Source organism: Dermochelys coriacea, chromosome 9 (assembly GCF_009764565.3).
Source record: "Dermochelys coriacea isolate rDerCor1 chromosome 9, rDerCor1.pri.v4, whole genome shotgun sequence".
In the NCBI taxonomy this organism is placed as follows: Eukaryota; Metazoa; Chordata; order Testudines; family Dermochelyidae; genus Dermochelys; species Dermochelys coriacea.
In genome coordinates, this window is record NC_050076.1 from 38,167,677 (window position 1) to 38,186,973 (window position 19,297).

Below are 19,297 nucleotides of genomic sequence, written 5' to 3' on the forward strand. Positions count from 1 at the left end.
TTCCATAATATACTTCAAATACTAATTAGTCCTCACAACATCCCTGTGAGGTAGGCAGACATTACTGTTGTACTTTTACAGATGTGGGAGCTGAGGCAAGGTGGATAAGTGACTTGCCCAAGAGGGTAATCTATGTCAGGTGCGATATTGATTCAGGAGCATGTGGCTCCCAGTTGTGTGCTCACTTTCCTAGTTGTAACATAGCCAAGCAGAATTTTCAGTAACACTTCAGTCAGATTTTTGGTATGAAACACAAAAGAAAAAAGTTACTGGTAGTTCTCTGAAGAATTCCAATAGCTAAAACAAGTCTTAACAAGGAAAGCTGTCTGTGTACGGAGAAGACAGATTTCATCAAGTAGCAAGGACAAAAAGTGTCATAAAATTTCAACATTTAACAATTAAGAGCAGGGAAATGCACACTTATCTAGGTTTATGGTTTCTGTGCATGTTAGTTCCCAAGGGCATCTATTCAGAGAGCCTGACATATTAGTCAGCAGGACACTTCCACTGAATCTATGCCAGTTTTAAAGTGCAGCTTCATGGCATCATCAGGCCCTACATCATTTCCAGCCATTTTGGTTTTGGCTAACCACTCACTTAGCCAGGTTTAATTCTTTCTGATCACTTCTAATTTCCTGCTATCTTCCCTGTGGATTTGCCCCCCTCAGCAACTTCTTCCTTTGGCTGCCCAATTACCTGGGAGAACACAATATTGAGCATTGATAGGCTGGAGAGTGAAGCTTTAATACAGTGGTTCTCAAACTTTCGTACTGGTGACCCCTTTCAAATAGCAAGCCTCCAAGTGCGACTCCCCTTATAAATTAAAAACACTTTTTTTATATATTTAACACCATTATAAATGCTGGAGACAAAGCAGGGTTTAGGATGGAGGCTAGCAGCTTGCAGTCCCCTGAGGGGTCCCGACCCTCAGTTTGAGAACCCCTGCTTTAATACCAGATTGGTAGCTTCTTCCCCACATGAGGCCTCCTTAACCCTGCTGCCCACACGTGCACGCGTCCCCCCCCCTTAATAGTAGCATTTACACTAACCCCAATTCCTGATCACTGTGGAGCTGGTTCTGTCCCTGCAGCAGAATTGCTCTCTTGCATCTGCTACACCCTACATGGCATGAATAAAACAGAATCCCTTACTTGAAGTGTGGGAGATCAGCAGGGATTGCAGGATGCAGTGAGGTAAACCTACCATATCTCCAACCATGTGAGCATCACCTGCGTGATGTTTCCAAAACAGAGGAGTGAAGTACTGAGGCTGAACCCTGAGTAACACAACACTTACATTGTAGCACATGCTAACTTTCTGGAAGGTAAACAAAAGCCATATAAACAGGAGTTCTTATTTTTGTATTCGTCATACGAACCACCTGGATCATAGATCTGTAGCTGGGTAGCCAGTAATTTCTATTCTTAAATTATTTACATTCAGTGATTCCCTGGGATATTCAATAGTAGGTATTTTACACCAGTGCAGAAAGGCACAACACACCTTTTGGTCAAATCTTTACCTTTGTGTAAATTTTTTTGCATCTCTAACGTGGTTTTGCCATAAATTATTTCTAACAATGCACCACACTCATATTAATCCTAATAACTCATGCAATAATGGTACAAGCACTGTAGCACTGAAGCCAACAGAAGAATATGTTATAAATTTGTAGGGCACTTCTATTTCCAGTCGTCGTCTGGCTTCTAGATCGTTGACAGAAACCTGGTATCTAGAACACAACACACGGAGGGCTATGCCTTTGATGAAATAACGTGTAACCAAAAGAATAAAAATCCCTACTAAGAACTTTGCCAGCACCACCATCATCATCTCACTGATTGGAGGAAGGCTGAGGAGAAGACTTTCGTTGGGATAGTTTGGTGCTGCATATAGGTTATTTAACCAGAATCCTATGGCTGCTCCAGCTCCTGCTCCAAGGACAGTAGTTGTGTCTGCTCGGGTAGGGCTGTAATCCTCTAGTTTGGGATAGTTGTAACATAGGAGAAAAGGCACAACTATAGAAAGTATAGGGCAGAATGGACTAGTTAACATCAAGTGGTCTATGATATCCCATGCAGGATATGTGAGTGCAATTAACACAGCTGAAATCAGAGTTCCACCAATCACATCCTGTAAACATGGGAATTAAAAAAAACAAAACAAAAATAAACTTGTTAAAACATGGAAGTATAAACAGGTTATCAGACTATCAAGCCAATTTTTCAGTTCAAAAGTGGGGAGTAAATTAGGAAGATGCAGTCTTTTTACATTTAAATTTATCTTTTATTTTTTAAATGTATACTCTAAGATTGAACATGCTATGGTTTTTTCCCCAAAAAATACAATTAACTATGAAGTAAAGCATTAATATAGTGAGAAACAGGAACATTCATAGCATCAAGTATCTTATTTTTTCAAATGAACATGTATCCTGTCCTTCCTCCTCCTTCCCCTTCCCCACACCAGTCCAGTGCACTAATAATGAATTACTTGCCAAAAAGAGAAGTAACAGAGTGTTCAGCTAAAAATGTGATCCGACTGGCTGCAATTCCCTCGGTGCTTCATAAGACTTTATATAGCAAAACAGATCTTTTATCCTGCCACATAAAGATTCTATCTACCCAAATTCCCTCTGCAGTGTTAGTTGGCTAGTGTTTTTCACTTATTGCCCAATGATAAACTGTAGCATTTCAGTATTGGCTGAAGTCAAAACTGCTGACTTCCAAATTCATACCCTAAGTACTGAGCTAACCTGCCATCCTATATGTTTTTAATAGACATTTCTGATCTCCACTGTGTAACACGCCATCATCTTAACTTCTGATAGTCATCAGCAATTATTTTCTGAGTTTACTTTCTGTTAATTAAAATTTTTCAGTTACTCCATGATTTAACAACACTGCATTTAACATTGTTATTCTGGACTCTTTTAGCACACTTCAGACATTGACACAACAAAGCCCGTTGGTTTGCACGCTGCTTTTTAAACAAGGGAGATCGGAGAAGCGCTATACAGGGCCAATGTACTCAGTGAGCAGAGCTTTGCAGGCCCTACATTCTAGAACACTGCTATAGGTCATCAGGTTGAACCAGGTTGGCCACATTCAATGCACATTTGAAGTCCCATTTCTTTAGATATGAAAGAAACCTTTCCCTGAGCAAAGGAATATATTAGCTAAATGAGTGTCCCTCTTTCAGGCTTAATTCATTGTTAAATGTAGTGTTTTGTAGCCAGAGTCAAGATCCTATGCTGAAGAGTGGATGTATAAACACAGATTAGATACACAGATTTATGAGAGACAAAACAAAGTATACATTGGCCCTGATCCTTCTTGTCTCACACATGTGAGTATTCCTCTTGACTTCAGAGAGGATTTTTTCCTCCTGAGTAGGATAAGCAAGATTTTACCCACTGTCAGGGTGGATAAAAATCAATAATTTTTAAAAAATAAAAAATCCGATTTTTGATTGTTTTTTCCCTCAAAAAGCACTTTATCTAAAGATAGTTTTAATTAAGATACATTATAGCTGAAAGATATCTCATCAGGGAATAGGGATCATAAATTCTAATTCTATAGTATGAGACAATATATTCATGTAATGTTTAAGAAAAGTTTTGTAAATGAGTTCCATGGATTAGGGGACCCAATCTTATGGGGTTCCACAGGCTTCTGTATAGATTATTTAGCTAAATGTTTCTATCTACCCAATGGCATTCAGTGCTCAATCTAGAAGATGCCATCAGAAATGCTTAGTTTTGCAGTTCTCAGACTATGGATTTGTGTCTCCAGAGGTAAATGCTTGTTAACAGCAAACATGTTTTAAATAAATAAATAATATAGAGAGGTGAGAAATAACAGACCTCAACTCTATTGCTCCTCTGCAAATTTGTGTACGCAGAGTCAATCCCTTACCTCTCTCTAAAAGTGCAAAGTTTCAAAAAGTTCAATGAATAGAAGATTATTAGGGGCAGAATAGATCTGGACAAGGAGAAGCCTGGATACAGATGTGAGAAGCGAGAGATGTGCTTGTTTTGTTAAAATATTATATGTTTGCCGTTGAAGGAAAAAATTCAGAATACTTAACGTTATTTTAGTTAAATAAAACAATTTAAATGTCTGTCTCGTGATGTTTTCCTCCTAATACAGCATGGCAAGAAAATCCTCCAAATATTAATGATTAACCTGTTGAATTGGAGATATTTATGAAGTCATTGGGAGGTGAACTATCTTCTTCAATTACCATTGGTAAATGAAATAACCAATCATTCATTTTCGGATACAGCTGTAAAACTAATCTGAAAAGTTTTCAAAATAAATCACTGTTTAAAAACATATAGCGTGTAGCTTCTAAAAATGAAACCTACATCTATCTCTGAGTTGTGAAGAATATGTATTAAGGTTATAACAACCAACAAGAATGCACTTTTATGTAGAAAACCATGATTAAATTGAGTCTTCCTAATTAGTGATTTAAACCATGATTTAAATCAATTTGATCTAAATCAAATCCACCCTGCCCCCTTGTACACTTGTTTTTTGAGAGCCAGTTAACTTCTGATAATTAATTAAATGGGAGAAACTATTTGCATGACTTAGTTTCAGGATCTCTATTAAAACAAGTTTAAACAGCCGATTTCTATTAATTCAAACCTTTCCCCACCCATAATCCCAAAGCTAGTTTCATTCCATGGCAACAGGATTATGATTTCTTCTTTTGCACAAGCAGGAGAAAGGTTATATGATTCCTTTAACAACAGAAACTTTATATTAAATTTGAGGGAGGAAACAACTGCAGAGATATGAGACAATATAAAATATTTAAATGATGCATTTCTCTAGTTTGGCTGGGCACAGGCTCCTTTAGGCAATAACAATGCATAAGAACTCTTCTTAAAGTAGTAATTGAAGTCTGGATTGTTAGTTAATTGCCTGAGGCAAGACCATGGAGGTTAAAACCTAATTTATTAACTGAAATAAATAAGCTGCTTTGAGGACTTTTATAAAACTGTTGTCCACAGTGATACTGGGAAAGGAGACACATGCTACTCTGTGACAAACACTCTTACTGAAGTTTTGCAACCCGCTGCAGGTAGAAAGGTCAAAAGCAATACAAAGATTATTTTCCTCATAAATACTCTTTTATTATCATTATCTAGCTGAAGGACCTGCATAAATAGCAGACTCAGTGTAATACTGCAAAAGCGCTAGTCAAGTAAATACTAAAAATTCCCTGGTTTCACAAGATCATAACTTTCTGAAAAGTTCTTTACAACTGAAAATTTCTATGCTTGGTCATAGCCCATAGGTGAATTGTTTTTGAGCAAACTCCATTTAGAATCATCAAGGCTGGATTTTTTTTTCCCCAGAAATATTTTGTGACAAGCACATAACTCAAACATGGGTGAATTTTAGATGCTGAGAATTTTCACGTGCTAGGTTCCAAGCAAATTTGAAATTTAAAAAAAAAATTATTCAAAGAATCATTTTTGTATATGCTCAGTACCAGTTTCCATTAAGATTAGCATTACAATTACAAGAAAATTATGTAAGGTCTGAGTGAGTCTAGCTTGCCTGGGCTCAGAGAGTCTCAGTAGTGTCTTGCATAATGACAGGTTTCAGAGTAGCAGCCGTGTTAGTCTGTATTCGCAAAAAGAAAAGGAGTACTTGTGGCACCTTATAGACTAACAAATTTATTTGAGCATAAGCTTTCGTGAGTTACAAATTTATTTATGCTCAAATAAATTTGTTAGTCTATAAGGTGCCACAAGTACTCCTTTTCTTTGTTCAGTAGTGTCTGCACAGGGAATGATTAGTCATAGTACTTGTCTGGTAAACATGCAATGACTTTCTGCAGGGTAATAAACACACCTCTTTCTGAGCCATTTAGTCACATTAGGGTGCAAATCTCTGCTCTAAAGCTGGTGCTTTGGTGCTTTGCTAGTAGAAGGTGGTGGATAAACTCAGAAATACTGGCTGATGTTGCATTGTCTAATTAACCAAACTCATAAACCTAACCAAGAGAATATTATTTACTCATTTGGAACACGGGGTTATTTCAGACAGAGCTTTCCTACTCAGATAACTATATATGCACTAACTGCAACCTACAGTGGTGCAAGCCTAATCTGAACAATAGATACATGGGAAGTGGGGAAGGGCCTAATGTGGTATTGACTTTGGCAGCATTCATGCCATACAAAAATCTGTAAAACATTTGCAGTGAATAAACTTCCCTTCCTTCCATCCCCCACCAAAAAGAGAGGCTATGATGTGGCTTTAAAGGATGGCTATAGAAATCTTAATTCTCCTTCACCTTTTCCTCCTACATTCATTTTACTTGTAGTTTTTCTTTTATGAGTAAATGCAATTTATTTTTGTCTTTATTTGTCAACAGTTAACACTACACAGAAAGTGATCCCAGATACAAGATTTCAGGGGCTGAGAGGAAGGTGCTGATGGAAAAAGGTTTAATTGGTTCCTCTAAAAATAATGAGGAATACTGAATTCAATTTCTGCATTCAGATGCTGGTCATTCTGTTCAGAGCACTCTTTTATTTAGAAATGTGCCTATACCAATGCCATATTTGATCAGCATCAAGCTGGGTGAAACACCATGGAAAAGAAATCTAAGTTTAAAGATCAATGAGATGCAAGGAGAAAAGTTATGCACCTGTTTATGGCTCTTCATTAATCCAGACTGTCTTTAATTAGCTAATTAGCTACCTAAACTGCAAATATTAAGGTTTATTAGCACACTTAAATCCAAAAAGCTTCTTATACTTTCCAAGGTACATTTCTCCCCCAAATCCTTAGTGGTGACTTCAAGGAATACCTTTGTAAATCTGAATGTTGATTTCATTGCTGCTATGTGAAGTCAGAGATTCATTAATTCTTAAAGAATACAATGTAAAAAGGAAGGACTCAGCCTTCGTGGAAATAAGCATATGTAAAATTCATCCGTTTTGCATATGAATAGCTTCTCTTTCCAGTTAATACCTATTTTGCTACCTACACTATATGATCACTAAAGACTACTTACATTTGGATAATAACTCCTGAACAGAGAACCTCTATTTACTGTGTTGATTAGTTAAAGTTTTCCTTTGTGCACATTTTTATTATGTCAGTCATTTCGTAATGGAATAAAAGTTTTGTTTCTTATGGGAAACTGGATTAAAAAAAATTTGGACTGAAATAATTTGGTGTGCTGTACGATAGTGCATATACCAGATGTATTTTCTTCCAGTATACATTTTTGGTGTGTTTAATTTTGTATGACTGACCTGAGATTTACCTACATGCGCATGTGCGTGCGCACACACACACACAATTGCTGCATGACAGACAAGACTGAACTCCCTCTACAATGATTATAGAGATCTTAACTTTTACATGATTTTTCTGTGTTAACAGAGACAGTTTTAAATCTTGATCCCAAAGGCTAATAATACTGAGTAAAAAAAATTTTAAGCACCTGGAGCCCAAGACTCACTGAAAGGTTTCTAAGTCCTTAAGTCATTTTTGAAAATGGACCTTATGCTCCTAAATCGTGTAGGTGCTTTTGAAAATGTTACCTAGAGTCAACAGGAATTTCTTCTAAATATGAGCAATAAACAAGTGAAGCTTATCATTCAAATATACATTCTCTAAAAGCTCAACATTGTATATAAAAAGATGTTTATTACTATTTTGATTTTTTTTTTACTGAGCCAACTTCTATTGGGGGGAGTGAGACTAGCTGTTGAGCTTACACAGAGCTCTTTTTCCGGTCTATCTTGCGAGGAGACCCATGTCTCAAGAAAACTAATCCTATTTCATCTTGGGTATTCTTTTGCTTACTTTAATTCCTCTGATTGTTTTGTTTGGATATGATATTCTACCACACTGCTTGTCCCAAACTGTTGAATAATATTTGCTACATACAAATATTGGACGACCTTTCCACGGTGGGTGAAATGACCCTGATAAATAGTTTGTATGTCAGTTTGTAAACCATTGAAAATCCCTTCAGGATTAATGGTGCTATTGGGGGAAAAAACCAAGATGTAACAGAGAATATAGGTGCATATTGTGGGATGCGTATTACAGAACATAATCTGCTCTTTTATATGTCTTTGTAATTGTATAATCAGCAATAAATGCATCAATCTTCGATCTATATTTCTTACACAAATTATTTACTTTGTTTTCAGAGGAAACTTTTTCAGAATAAAATAACAAATTACCTTTAGACTTTTCCTTATATACTGGACAATATTTAGCGTAGTATAAGATATTATTGCTTTTTAAATCATGGCTGTATACATTGTGAACTGCAGTATTCATAACCTGTTGCAAGAGTAAATGTTGCTCTCAAGCGACTGTCTGCTTCTACCATCTCATGTAGCTTCTTGGAGACAGGAATGTGTGCATTACGGTTAAGGGGAAACTGAGCTCTGCTGTGATCACTAATGCAAAATGAGTTAGTTTAATGCATTAGAAAATTCACAGTGCTGGCACTGAAGGGTTAAAAGGATGAAAGTCTTCCCACTGTGTATTTTTAATGTTGTCTGTGATGTGATTCCTTATGCCTCTGTGTTATACTGTCCCACAAATGAAAGTCAGCATGCATAGTTTTCAAATCCTAGTAGATGTAGATGAATTTTGTCCCCGCCCCCACACCCATTCTACTGATCTTTAGACAGTGCACCAAGTCCTGTTTGCCTCACTTCTGCAAATGAAGTAAGTGATCAAGGATATCAGGAGTTGGCTCAGAGTTTTCAGGAAAAGAATCTGGGGGAGATTTTCATAGATACCATTGGAGGTAGGACCCAGACTCCCATTGACTTTTGATTGGAGCACCTAATTGCCCTTTATGCCTTTAAAAACGTCCTCCTAATTACGGAATCTCTGCCTCAAAAGTTAATCAAGAGTTTGGTTGTGCCTTTGAGTGACAGTTTCTCTGATTTACATACAGAACGTCACTAATTCCCACTTTGCTAGTTCTTCACACCCTATAACTTGCAATCCCTCAAATGAGTGGCATCTCCCCACTTCTCAACCAAGGTTCATTATTAGCAGATGTTGTAGAAGATTCTCATAATAGTAGGGGTGCTGGAACAATTTGTATAGTGAGGGTGCGGAGGGCCATTGAATCAAACTTAAACCCTGTATATGATGGAAATCATTTCAAGCCAGGAGGTGCAGCAGCACCTCCAGCACCCCTAATTCCAGCACCTATGCATATTAGTTAGGGCTTCTCTACACTAACAAGCTACTCCAGTTAATTATACTAGTTAAAGCAGTACAATCCCCTAGAGTGTAAATTCAGTTATTAGTAAAAAGATGCTTTTACACCACTATAGCTATTCCCATACTGTATGGGACTATACTGGCGTAAGTCACCATAATGGAATCCACATTAGTCCTTTTAAAGGTATAACTATTTCAATAAAATAAAACACACACACAAACCACCATGCTCCTAACCAAAATACTTCTACCAGTAAAACTGCAAGTTTACATCAGACCTTAGATTTCCTTACTTTTACAGCCTATACTACAATGCATTTATTACATTGTGTGCTATTATTAAAACTCAAAGAAACCAAGTAAATCTCAGTGGTTTGAGCATTGGCCTGCTAAACCCAGGGTTGTGAGTTCAATCCTTGAGGGGGCATTTTAGAGATCTGGGGCAAAAATTGGGGATTGGTCCTGCTTTGAGCAGGGGGTTGGACTAGATGACCTCTTGAGGTCCCTTCCAACCCTGATATTCTATGATTCTATGAAATGCTGTGTTGCAATAGTCTTGCTAATTTTTGTAAATTACATGTGTTCATTCACTTGCTAAATTTGAGAAATTCAGTAAACCTCAGTGAATTGGCATGTTTTATGTGAATATTTGCTTGAAGAAAATCATTTCCTACAGATGTGTTCATGCACTTTCAGTATTAGCTTTCCATCAATAGTCTAGTGAGAAATTTAGGTGGACAACACCTTTGAAGGGACTAAACTGAGCTCAGATGTGATCATTTGTACCAGAAACCCGATTCTAAGAATGATTGTTTCTGCTTCCTGATGAGCATATAATGAGACTTGTGTCCAAACCTGGATTTTGAATACTGAATAATTGCACTGAACCACTTGAGGAGTAGTTTTCAGACACAGTTATTCATAGAAATTTGGCAAATTGTTCTCAATATTTTACTCATTATCCCAGAAGAATCTTAAATTGCACATGGCTAGTTTGTGAACAGAAAGAGGTTATATTTATGAAATAATTATTCTATGTGAATTATTTCCTCAATTCCACTCACTACCATGCCATTTTTTAAGATGAAGATTCTACGGAAATATGTTTCTTGCTATTAAACTAAGGAGTTGGGGGTTAGAGGCAATCTGAGATAGGCACAAAGGGCTTTTTCTTCTTTATCCCAAACTCTATCTGAATTTAGAAAAGTCTCTTTCATTATCATGGAACACCAACGGAAATATGCTAAGAATTTTTACTGATTGACTTAGGGTCACCAGTTAAATCTAGACTGGAGACATCCTCTCTTTTTTTAAGACATTGTTTTGATCCAGTAAGGTTGGAAGGAAAGGTCAGGCCATATCTCATGGACAACCACCATTTTATTAGGAATTTTATTTATTTATTTATTTTACAATGCATCAAATTTATGTCTTCATTACAACTAATACAATTCCTTTATTCATAATTTAGAATATACTTCATTACAACTAATACAATATTTCTTCATGTACTATTAATGATGTATTATGTAAGTTGAAAATGTTTTTCATTCACTGAATTTCATATTTAGGAAAGTGCTGAACATCTCTGCTAACTACATACCAATTACCATAAAGCTTCCTGTTATTATGGAGGCCACTAATGACTCCTTAATTAAGGTTTCAGAGTAGCAGCCGTGTTAGTCTGTATTCGCAAAAAGAAAAGGAGTACTTGTGGCACCTTAGAGACTAACAAATTTATTAGAGCATAAGCTTTCGAGTGAGCTGTAGCTCACGAAAGCTTATGCTCTAATAAATTTGTTAGTCTCTAAGGTGCCACAAGTACTCCTTTTCTTTTTCCTTAATTAAGGTTTACATTGAGATGTGTACTTAACAGAAAAGTGCTATTCCCCATATGTCATAACCTAACTTAGCTCCACATACACAAACTGATTTAACTGAGTTCTGCCTGCACTGGAGAAACAGAAGTAAATGTCCAGCATGCCTCACTGATTTGGCACTTCAGCACATTACATTTACCTCCTGACTAAATCACTCCCTACTTAGTAGTTCTGGAATGCAATAGTGAAACTACCACACACACAATACTGTTACCTTGCTTAAGTACATTTCCTATCAATGCAATCACTGAATGTCCAGGACATCAACAATTAAATGGAGATTCACATTTACACCAACCTCATCTCACCTGCCTTTTTACCCAAACACTCTAATATCCAACACTCCACCAGGCTCCTCAGCTGCATAACACACTCTTTTTTTCAGTTACATATTTATCAGCCAAAGTGCAAACATCCAGTTTTTCAAATGCACTCAAATACACAAGTTTAACCCCAAATTCAGCTACATTCAGATATCTCCCGAGAGGAAAATGTATGAGTCATTTGTACATGAAAAAGCATGTGGTCAGAATTCAGGTTGTGCATTTGTGTGTGATTTATGAGAAACCAGATGTGTGTATTACGGTCGGTTAGGTATTGGAATTCAAAGGAAGTTTCTTGTGGTGCTGGAGAGTGTGTTTTGGGGGAAGGTATGCACAGTGAGGTTGGTTTGGGTGGACTAACTAACAATTTCCTGGATTTTTAATGATTGTGTTTGAGAAATGCATTTAGGAAAGTTTTTAAGTTGAAGTTCACAATGCTTTGTGCATGGGATAACCACAGTGACTAGCGCTGGCACTCCTCCAGAAGTACTAGCTATTGGCCTAGTCTACAGCCACCTTCTACTTGGTCAAACTGTTAATCAACAGAAAGTAGCTTATGACCATGGGAGACAGAGCTTCATGGGAGCAGGACCAACAATATGGAAATCGCTAGCAGTTAAAATAACCACTTGTCTTTCCACATTCAGAGAGAAATGCCAATCCACCTTTTTGTCCTACTGTTCCTATAAGTACCATTTATGCACTATCACTGCAATACTATTTCACACACCTAGATCTGTGTGTATCTAAAAAATACCTTTTAAAATATATTTTTACATAAAAAATTCCAACTTTCCCTCTGGTTGGTAGGGAAGGAAGCCAGAAATTGTTTTTTTTTCTCATAAGATGTGCTTAGATACTAAGTGGATGGCTGCCAGTAAAATAACACAGACAGAAGGACAGTATATCTTTATCCTTACCAGTACAGTGTGCATTCCAGTGTAAAGTCTGCTGAGACTCACCAGGGTAGAAAATACAAATGCTGCCATAAGTCCTAGAACAAGTGGGTACTGTAGAAAGAAAGAGAAATGTTACCAGCATTCAGATTAAGTACATATATTGTCTGTCAGTACCTAAAATAAATTATCCAATGGCCATCACCCACATGGTAATCTAGAATCAGCTCTTGAGTTCTAATGTTCCAGAGAGCTAATGTGTATCAGAGTTATGCATTCAGGTATCTCAGGTTGAATGTTGGCAGCACTGTATCATGCTGAAAGCTACTTTATTACCTGTAGCCTGTGGAAGGTCTTAAGATTCCATTTTCCCCACTGGAAGCTAGGCCTAATGATGGCATGAATGATATGGCACCTGTAGATTTTTTTTTTCTTAATGGGGGGGATGGCTAGCCTAAAACTGTAATCCAGTTATTATAGCAGTCTAACGGTAATATCAAACTTTCTTTTGTCATCTAGGGCTTATATAAGGTTTATTCATTTTATTCTTTCTCAGAATGGCCTTACCAACATGGAATCAACTATTTTAAATGATTTGGTAAAGTATTTTCAGATTACAGAGAGGGGAGAAATACTTGATAGAGAACTAGGTTAATGTATTAGCCTTTCACCCCTTCATTCAAGTCCTGGCTTAGGTCATCCATGAAAATGAATCTGATGGCCTCATCTTAGCTCCAAGCGGACATTTGTCTGTATAACAAAAATCATCACTTGATTGGCACAATTGACTCAGTAGAGTGCAATGACTGGATGAATGGTATGGGGTGATTGTAGGTCAGGTCAGAAATGCTTTTGCAGAGCTGTACATTTGACAATCTACTTATGTGGCCCCCCAGTAAATGTTGTATCCAAGACATTCCTCTGGAAAGCTTGATCTGTGACTGCACAAACTGATCTGACTCCCTTTAATGCTGTTTTCCCTTCATTTTCCTGAGCCTCAGATTTAGAATACTAAATAGAGTATTCCCAATTTATTCTCTCCTCCTCACACAGTTTAGGGGCTGGTACAGATAAATAATCTATTATTGATGAAGGATTACTAAAGATCAATTGCAGCTCTAGATGACATCAAAGGAATGTACCAGCAGATATTTTTCTAATAGAAACCATTTTAAAAATTGTTTTATGGTGGTCTATATTTTACAGTAAGTACAATACAGCTCTTCAGAAAATGTAGGTTGCAATATTAGTGCACAAATTTATATATGGGTGAAAATAAAGTACTGTAATGAATAAAGTAGTATGGATGTGTACTGCTGTCCTCTGCTGGGCAGGGTCAGAACTGCCTAACTGGGTGCCTTGGCCCGGTACTGCTAACAGATAAAGAAGTTTTCCTTTAGTTCCAGTAGTAGGGCTTAGCACAGGGGTGGGCAAAATATGGCCGCTGGGCTGGATCCAGCCTGTCTAACATTTCTGTCCAGCCTGCCATGACTAACATTTCTGTTCAGCCCCTTCTGCCTCCTCGCGATCTCCGAGTCCGGGCCACTAAAAGTCCCGTGGCGCAGCGAGGTGCTCAGGCAGGCTGCCTGCCTGCCACGGCCCCACGCCGCTCCTGGAAGTGGCTGGCTGCTGCTGGCACATCTCTGCGTGCCCCTGATGGGGAGGGAGGCAACTCTACACGCTGCCCCCACCCCCAGCACTGTTCTCACAGCTCCCATTGCCCAGAAACCGGGCCTGGGCAGTGCATGGAGACCCGCTGCCCCCTCTCCCCAAGGGGTGCACAGAGACATTCCCGCAGCAGCCAGCCGCAGCTGCTTCTGGGAGTGGCATGGGGCCATAGCATGCAGGCAGCCTGCCTGAGCCCTGCTGTGCCGCCGGCCAGGAGCCGCATGTGGTAAGTGCCTCCTGGTCAGAACCTGCACCTTGCACCCCCTCCTGCACCCCACTCCCCTGCCCGTGGTCAGAACCCCCTCCTGCACCCAAACTCCCTCCCAGACCCTGCACTCCAATCCCCTGCCCAGCTCGGTGCCCCTTCCTGCACTAAACTCCCTCCCAGAGCCCACACCCCTCACCCTCTCCTGCAACCCAACACTCTGTACCAGCCCAGAGCTCCCTCCTGCACCCAGACTCTGCACCCTCTCCATTAATATAGTAGAAATGACGCCCATGACGACTTACCACAATTCATAGAGTGGGCCCCCCTGTGAAAATTATTGCCCAACCCTGGTTTAGCAGGAGTAAGACCAGAGCTCTAGGCATGCTGTCATTATGAACTCCTTGTAGCCATGTTATATACTATAGTGGCAAATGTGAAGTTCTAAGTAGTCCTAAATTTGCGACAGTTTCTTCATTTTTAAAGAACAGTAGCACATGGCCTGCTTTTCTAAGGTGCTGAGCTTGCACACCCCCTGGAAATTAATGGAATCTGCAGGTGTTCTGCAGCTTTGCCAATTGGGTCACTATACTAAGATTGTCCTCAATAGAGCAAGAAAGAAAGACGTTATGCCTCACACTCACATTGATTGTACACCCTCATTAAGCACTATTCAAGTGAGTTTCTCTAGTTCTTGTCAATAGATGGTAACAAGAAGAGGAAAATCTACGCACAGCCTGAATCTTCAAACCTGACTTTCCCAAGGAGTCTTTTTGATGAGGATTCTCTGAGTAGCCCACAATAATAGTGAGTGTGCAGTGAACTGGACAGTGTGACTTGCCCATCAGGTCTTGGTAATATTTTCCAAAATACATTATAAAATATTTTAATATCAATTTGAAAAATGCAACAGGACCATTAAAGAGATTAAATTTTTAGAGGAATTTCACAAAAATATTTCTTCTGCACCCGCCATTATCATTGTCAATGGCAGTAGAGAGCCCATTTGCTGTCCATGGGACTTCGCAGTTCCTCATGTGCAATGCTGAGCTCTCTTAAAACACTATTCTGCAACTGCTCCAGTGTAACTAGTTCACTGTAACTGTACAATATAAGGCATACTTCATACTATGACTGTTGTGAAGAGTTCCTTCCGCGCGATGCAGTGGTCAGTACCTAGTAAAAACACAGAACATTTCCCTGAAGCTTAACACAGTAACAAAATCCAACAATGACACTGAGCTAGTGCCATCCCAGATGAGTTGGAAAATTTTCTACAACACTTCTTGTCATATCTAGTATTAACCCACTACAACAATGGAAGGTAGGAGTGAGTAATGATGGAAGTATTGGTGGGTAAAAGCATTGGACCTTTTCATGCTTGCTGCAGTTCAATGGGATCAGACACATGCTTGTTCCTCCCTACCTTGTTTTGGTTTATTGTTGCAATACAAAATGTGAAGGAAATGGATGTAGCTGCCATGGCATGGGTGGATGGCATTCCATATTCTGCTCTCATTTCCAGCTTCACAACAGGAGGTGAATGAGGACGAGGCCACTTCAGGATGTCCTTAGTAACTTGGCCTATGTACATAGCAATCTGGGGGAAAACAGAGCACACAATTAGCTAAACCTGTTAAGGCGAGGGAATTCTCACTCCACTCACCCAAAGGCCTAATTTCAGTCTCAGCTATGTGGGCAACTATTACAGCATATAGTGTAAAATCCATTAGTATGATATCAGAATTTATCCCCTGAATAACTAAAGAGTACTTCATTATACTGGCACATGAGAGGAGCAGCAGTTTTACTGGATCAGATCTGGGATCAGAAGGATGTTACTCAGAAGAGGTACAACATGGATAAGCAAATCACAGTTTGAAACAAGTGGTTCCCATCCTCCAGCATTTGTTTCCTCACCACTAACACATTATTAAACATTTATTTTAAATGTAAAGGTTTCTCCTCCTCCATTCACAACCACTCAACTCTGAGCAAACAGGCAGATTAGAGACTTCCTTATTACATATTTTTCAGGTCCATGAAATTATCAGGTTTCATCTTTGAAATGTACACTTAAAAAAAATTAAACACTGGTTCTCCGCAAGGATTAATTCCACCCTGATGTTTGGCATTTCTCAATTCTGCCAGCCCCACAACGTGGCACCAAAACACTATTTGAGGCACCCACAGGTATTGGTGGGTATACTGTTTTGACATCCTTGGGTGGACGCAGTGGAGACAGCAGGATAGGCAGCACCATGTTTTCAAAGTTTCTCCTCCTGCCAGACTTCCCGAGTAACAAACTGCTTTCATGCACTGCTTGGACAATTCCAAGTAACTGTAATACCAGAAAGAGTTAGGTCAGGGAACTATTAATATGTTATTAACCACTGAAACACAGATGTTGTTTGAAAGATTTTTATTTATCAAAGGGAAGAAAAAAGTTATCCTCTCAAGCAATTATTGCTTGTAAGCAGGTAGAGAGACTAAAAGAAAAGACATAGCTGTTGTCAGTGAAGTCCCCCATCTCCCCAGATGGATAGTATTTGTGATCAGAAAATAAAATAAGTTAACATAGCAGAAGACAAACATAGACTCCAACTTTGGGGTTCCGCTCAGCCCATGGACCTGGGTGCAATATGTGCTCTTCCCAAAAACAGGATTATAAGCTGCCACTCTTCAAGCCACCTGAGCATCTGTGTAAGAGGGAGAAGCTCAGCTGAAGTTAGTTCTTTATTCATTAAGGATCAGGTAGTGCTGCAGCACCCTTTCCCAATTACAGTGATGGAAACCTGAAGGCCCTGTGCTCTCTGCACCTCTGCCTATGAGGTTACTATATAAAACATTGCTTTTGAAACAAGTCTGCTTAGAATGTTGGTATGTCCTCTGCTGCCGGGTGTCAGCATTTTTAAAGAATGGAAAACAAACTTTCTTTAGCCTTTTGCCATGAGGATGGTGCAGCTAGAGATATGCAAAGTAAGTCTCATAAAACAAAATACAAACTCTCTACATAAAAATTAGATTCAGCTGTGACTGTCCATCATGGAAACTATTCAATTACCGTATAAGATGATTCTTTGTTCTGCCTCTAGCACTACGTGATGAGAAGTCTTCTTAAAAGCATAATTTTTTAAAACTGGTCTTGGTCATGAAATATTTATAATAGTGCTAGGGTTGTTTTTATTTCATTTTCTATTTCAGAAGTGATTTCTCCTTATAAGGAGAGGTCTTGAGACTCAGGAACCTGCACTCAATTTGCTTTTGAAAACAAAATCTGACCTATACAAGGTAGCGATGAAACCAGACTATTATGTGACCGAAATGTCATAACCAAACATCCCCTGAACTTCGGGGAAATAAAGATATCTCTATCTCTGTTGGAGGGGACAGACCCTAGAAAAATGATTCCCTTGAGGTTTTATATCATTTAACCCCTTTGTTGTCTCATGAATTTGTATATATGGCCAATTTAACACCAGCAATATGGACCTACTGATCTTTTCCATTTCTCAGTAGCATTCTGGGAATGGGTTTTAATCTAGTGTCCCAGACTGTTCACAGCATACTGTGGGTCAAAGGGAGAAAAAATCCTAGTGGATTTCTGTGGTTTAAAATTCTGTACCATTTCCAAGCAGAGGTGCATTTCCATAAGCCAATTAAATTTCAGAACTAAAAGCAAAAATTATCTTTGATGGGTCGGAAAATATATTTCACTATTATTATGAAGCTACTGTTTTTGACATTAGCCTAGAGATAAGGCAGGGCAAGCCATTGGATTATTGTTGACATGAAAGCAGAGGTTGGAAGTCCCATGCAAATGCAATATAATGAATGGAAGTAATTAAGTTTCATCGCTAATGTTTTTTAAATGGCAGCGTAGACTAGAAAACATGTCATGTTAAAATTTAAAAGCTCATGCTGCTACCACTATATATTAGGCAGTGGAAGGCTCACATTGAGCCTTTGGGTTTGTGCCCAAGAAGTCAATGTGCCTGTACTTCCTAGAAAAGTGTAATGAGGACAACGCTATATTGAGGGCAAAGATACTGCAAGTCTCCTGTAATCCAAGCTTTCTTTAGGAAAGTTGAGGGTTATGTGGGTAAGTCAAGATGGGGCAGAAGGGAAACCTGGAGGCATGGGAGTGGTAGTACCAAGATAAAGATCTAGACACTTCATCTTCAATCCTTGACTTGAATCACTCGTTTTCAAAATGTCTCAGAACCTGTGATGGCTGTGGAACAAGTTTAGCGTAGCTAGAGATGGCCATGACCATAGACCAAGTAATTCTGGGACTGGTTATGGTTACAAGGTCACAGGAAAGTTAAACAGATTCCTTTGTGATTGGTTCACATCTAGAGAAGGCTGGGAATTGGCATTTCTGTGGAGGCTCTACAATTGTTGTCCTTTTTTTCACTCTAAATAGAACACGTTTGCTCACACTTCCAGAGGCATCTCCGACTCCACACAAGGACAGCTCTTGTAAGAACTGTAGGTCAGGTTCTGTTCTTGGTTACACTGATATACGTCAGCAAAAGAACTTGACCAAGAGACAGTTAAATTTGAAAAATATTCTACAGCAATGACCAGCAAATATAGATGAATGCAGCAAGATAGACATGTACGATTGGTTTTACAATTAGAAAGTATACATCATAAGAATAAGCTCTTTATATATTTTCTTAGGGCCTTCCTATGAATTTTCAACATATCTTCCAGTTGTCTTCATAGGAGTGTAGACAAAATTAGGATGTGGTGGGGCTGACTATAAAACATTCCTACTGTTCCTGATCTTGCCAAAACTTTGCCGATCTCACAAGAATCTTTAGAATTTCTGTAAGTAAAATTCATTCCAGCAGACCCCACATGCCTGCAAAACTTTCCATCCAACAATCTCTCGTGGAAAATCTGCCTACAGGCCCACACCTGAAAGTTTAGAAAGGAAAAAGGAACAGGCTTTGAAAAGTTGAGTGAGAAGACAGAATTTGTCGTCATACAAATATACAGGAAAAGAATTAGCCAGAGCCGCACAGAAAGAAACCTTTGCCCAAGCGAAGTATCATTTCCCTGCTTTGGTGCTCAATTTTGC

General features: G+C 38.8%; 1 protein-coding gene across 1 annotated transcript in view; it reads right to left on the reverse strand.

Annotated features, from left to right (window-relative positions):
- Positions 1-1,019: 1,019 nt before the first annotated feature.
- SGPP2 (sphingosine-1-phosphate phosphatase 2) overlaps positions 1,020-19,297 on the reverse strand; it is a 78,548-nt gene continuing 60,270 nt past the window's right edge. The window contains exons 3-5 of the mRNA XM_038415480.2: positions 15,635-15,808; positions 12,360-12,449; positions 1,020-2,133 (exon numbers count right to left, since the gene is read on the reverse strand). Coding sequence (XP_038271408.1) covers positions 1,591-2,133; positions 12,360-12,449; positions 15,635-15,808 — 807 coding nt within the window. The 3' untranslated portion in view covers positions 1,020-1,590. The remainder of the gene's footprint in view (positions 2,134-12,359; positions 12,450-15,634; positions 15,809-19,297) is intronic.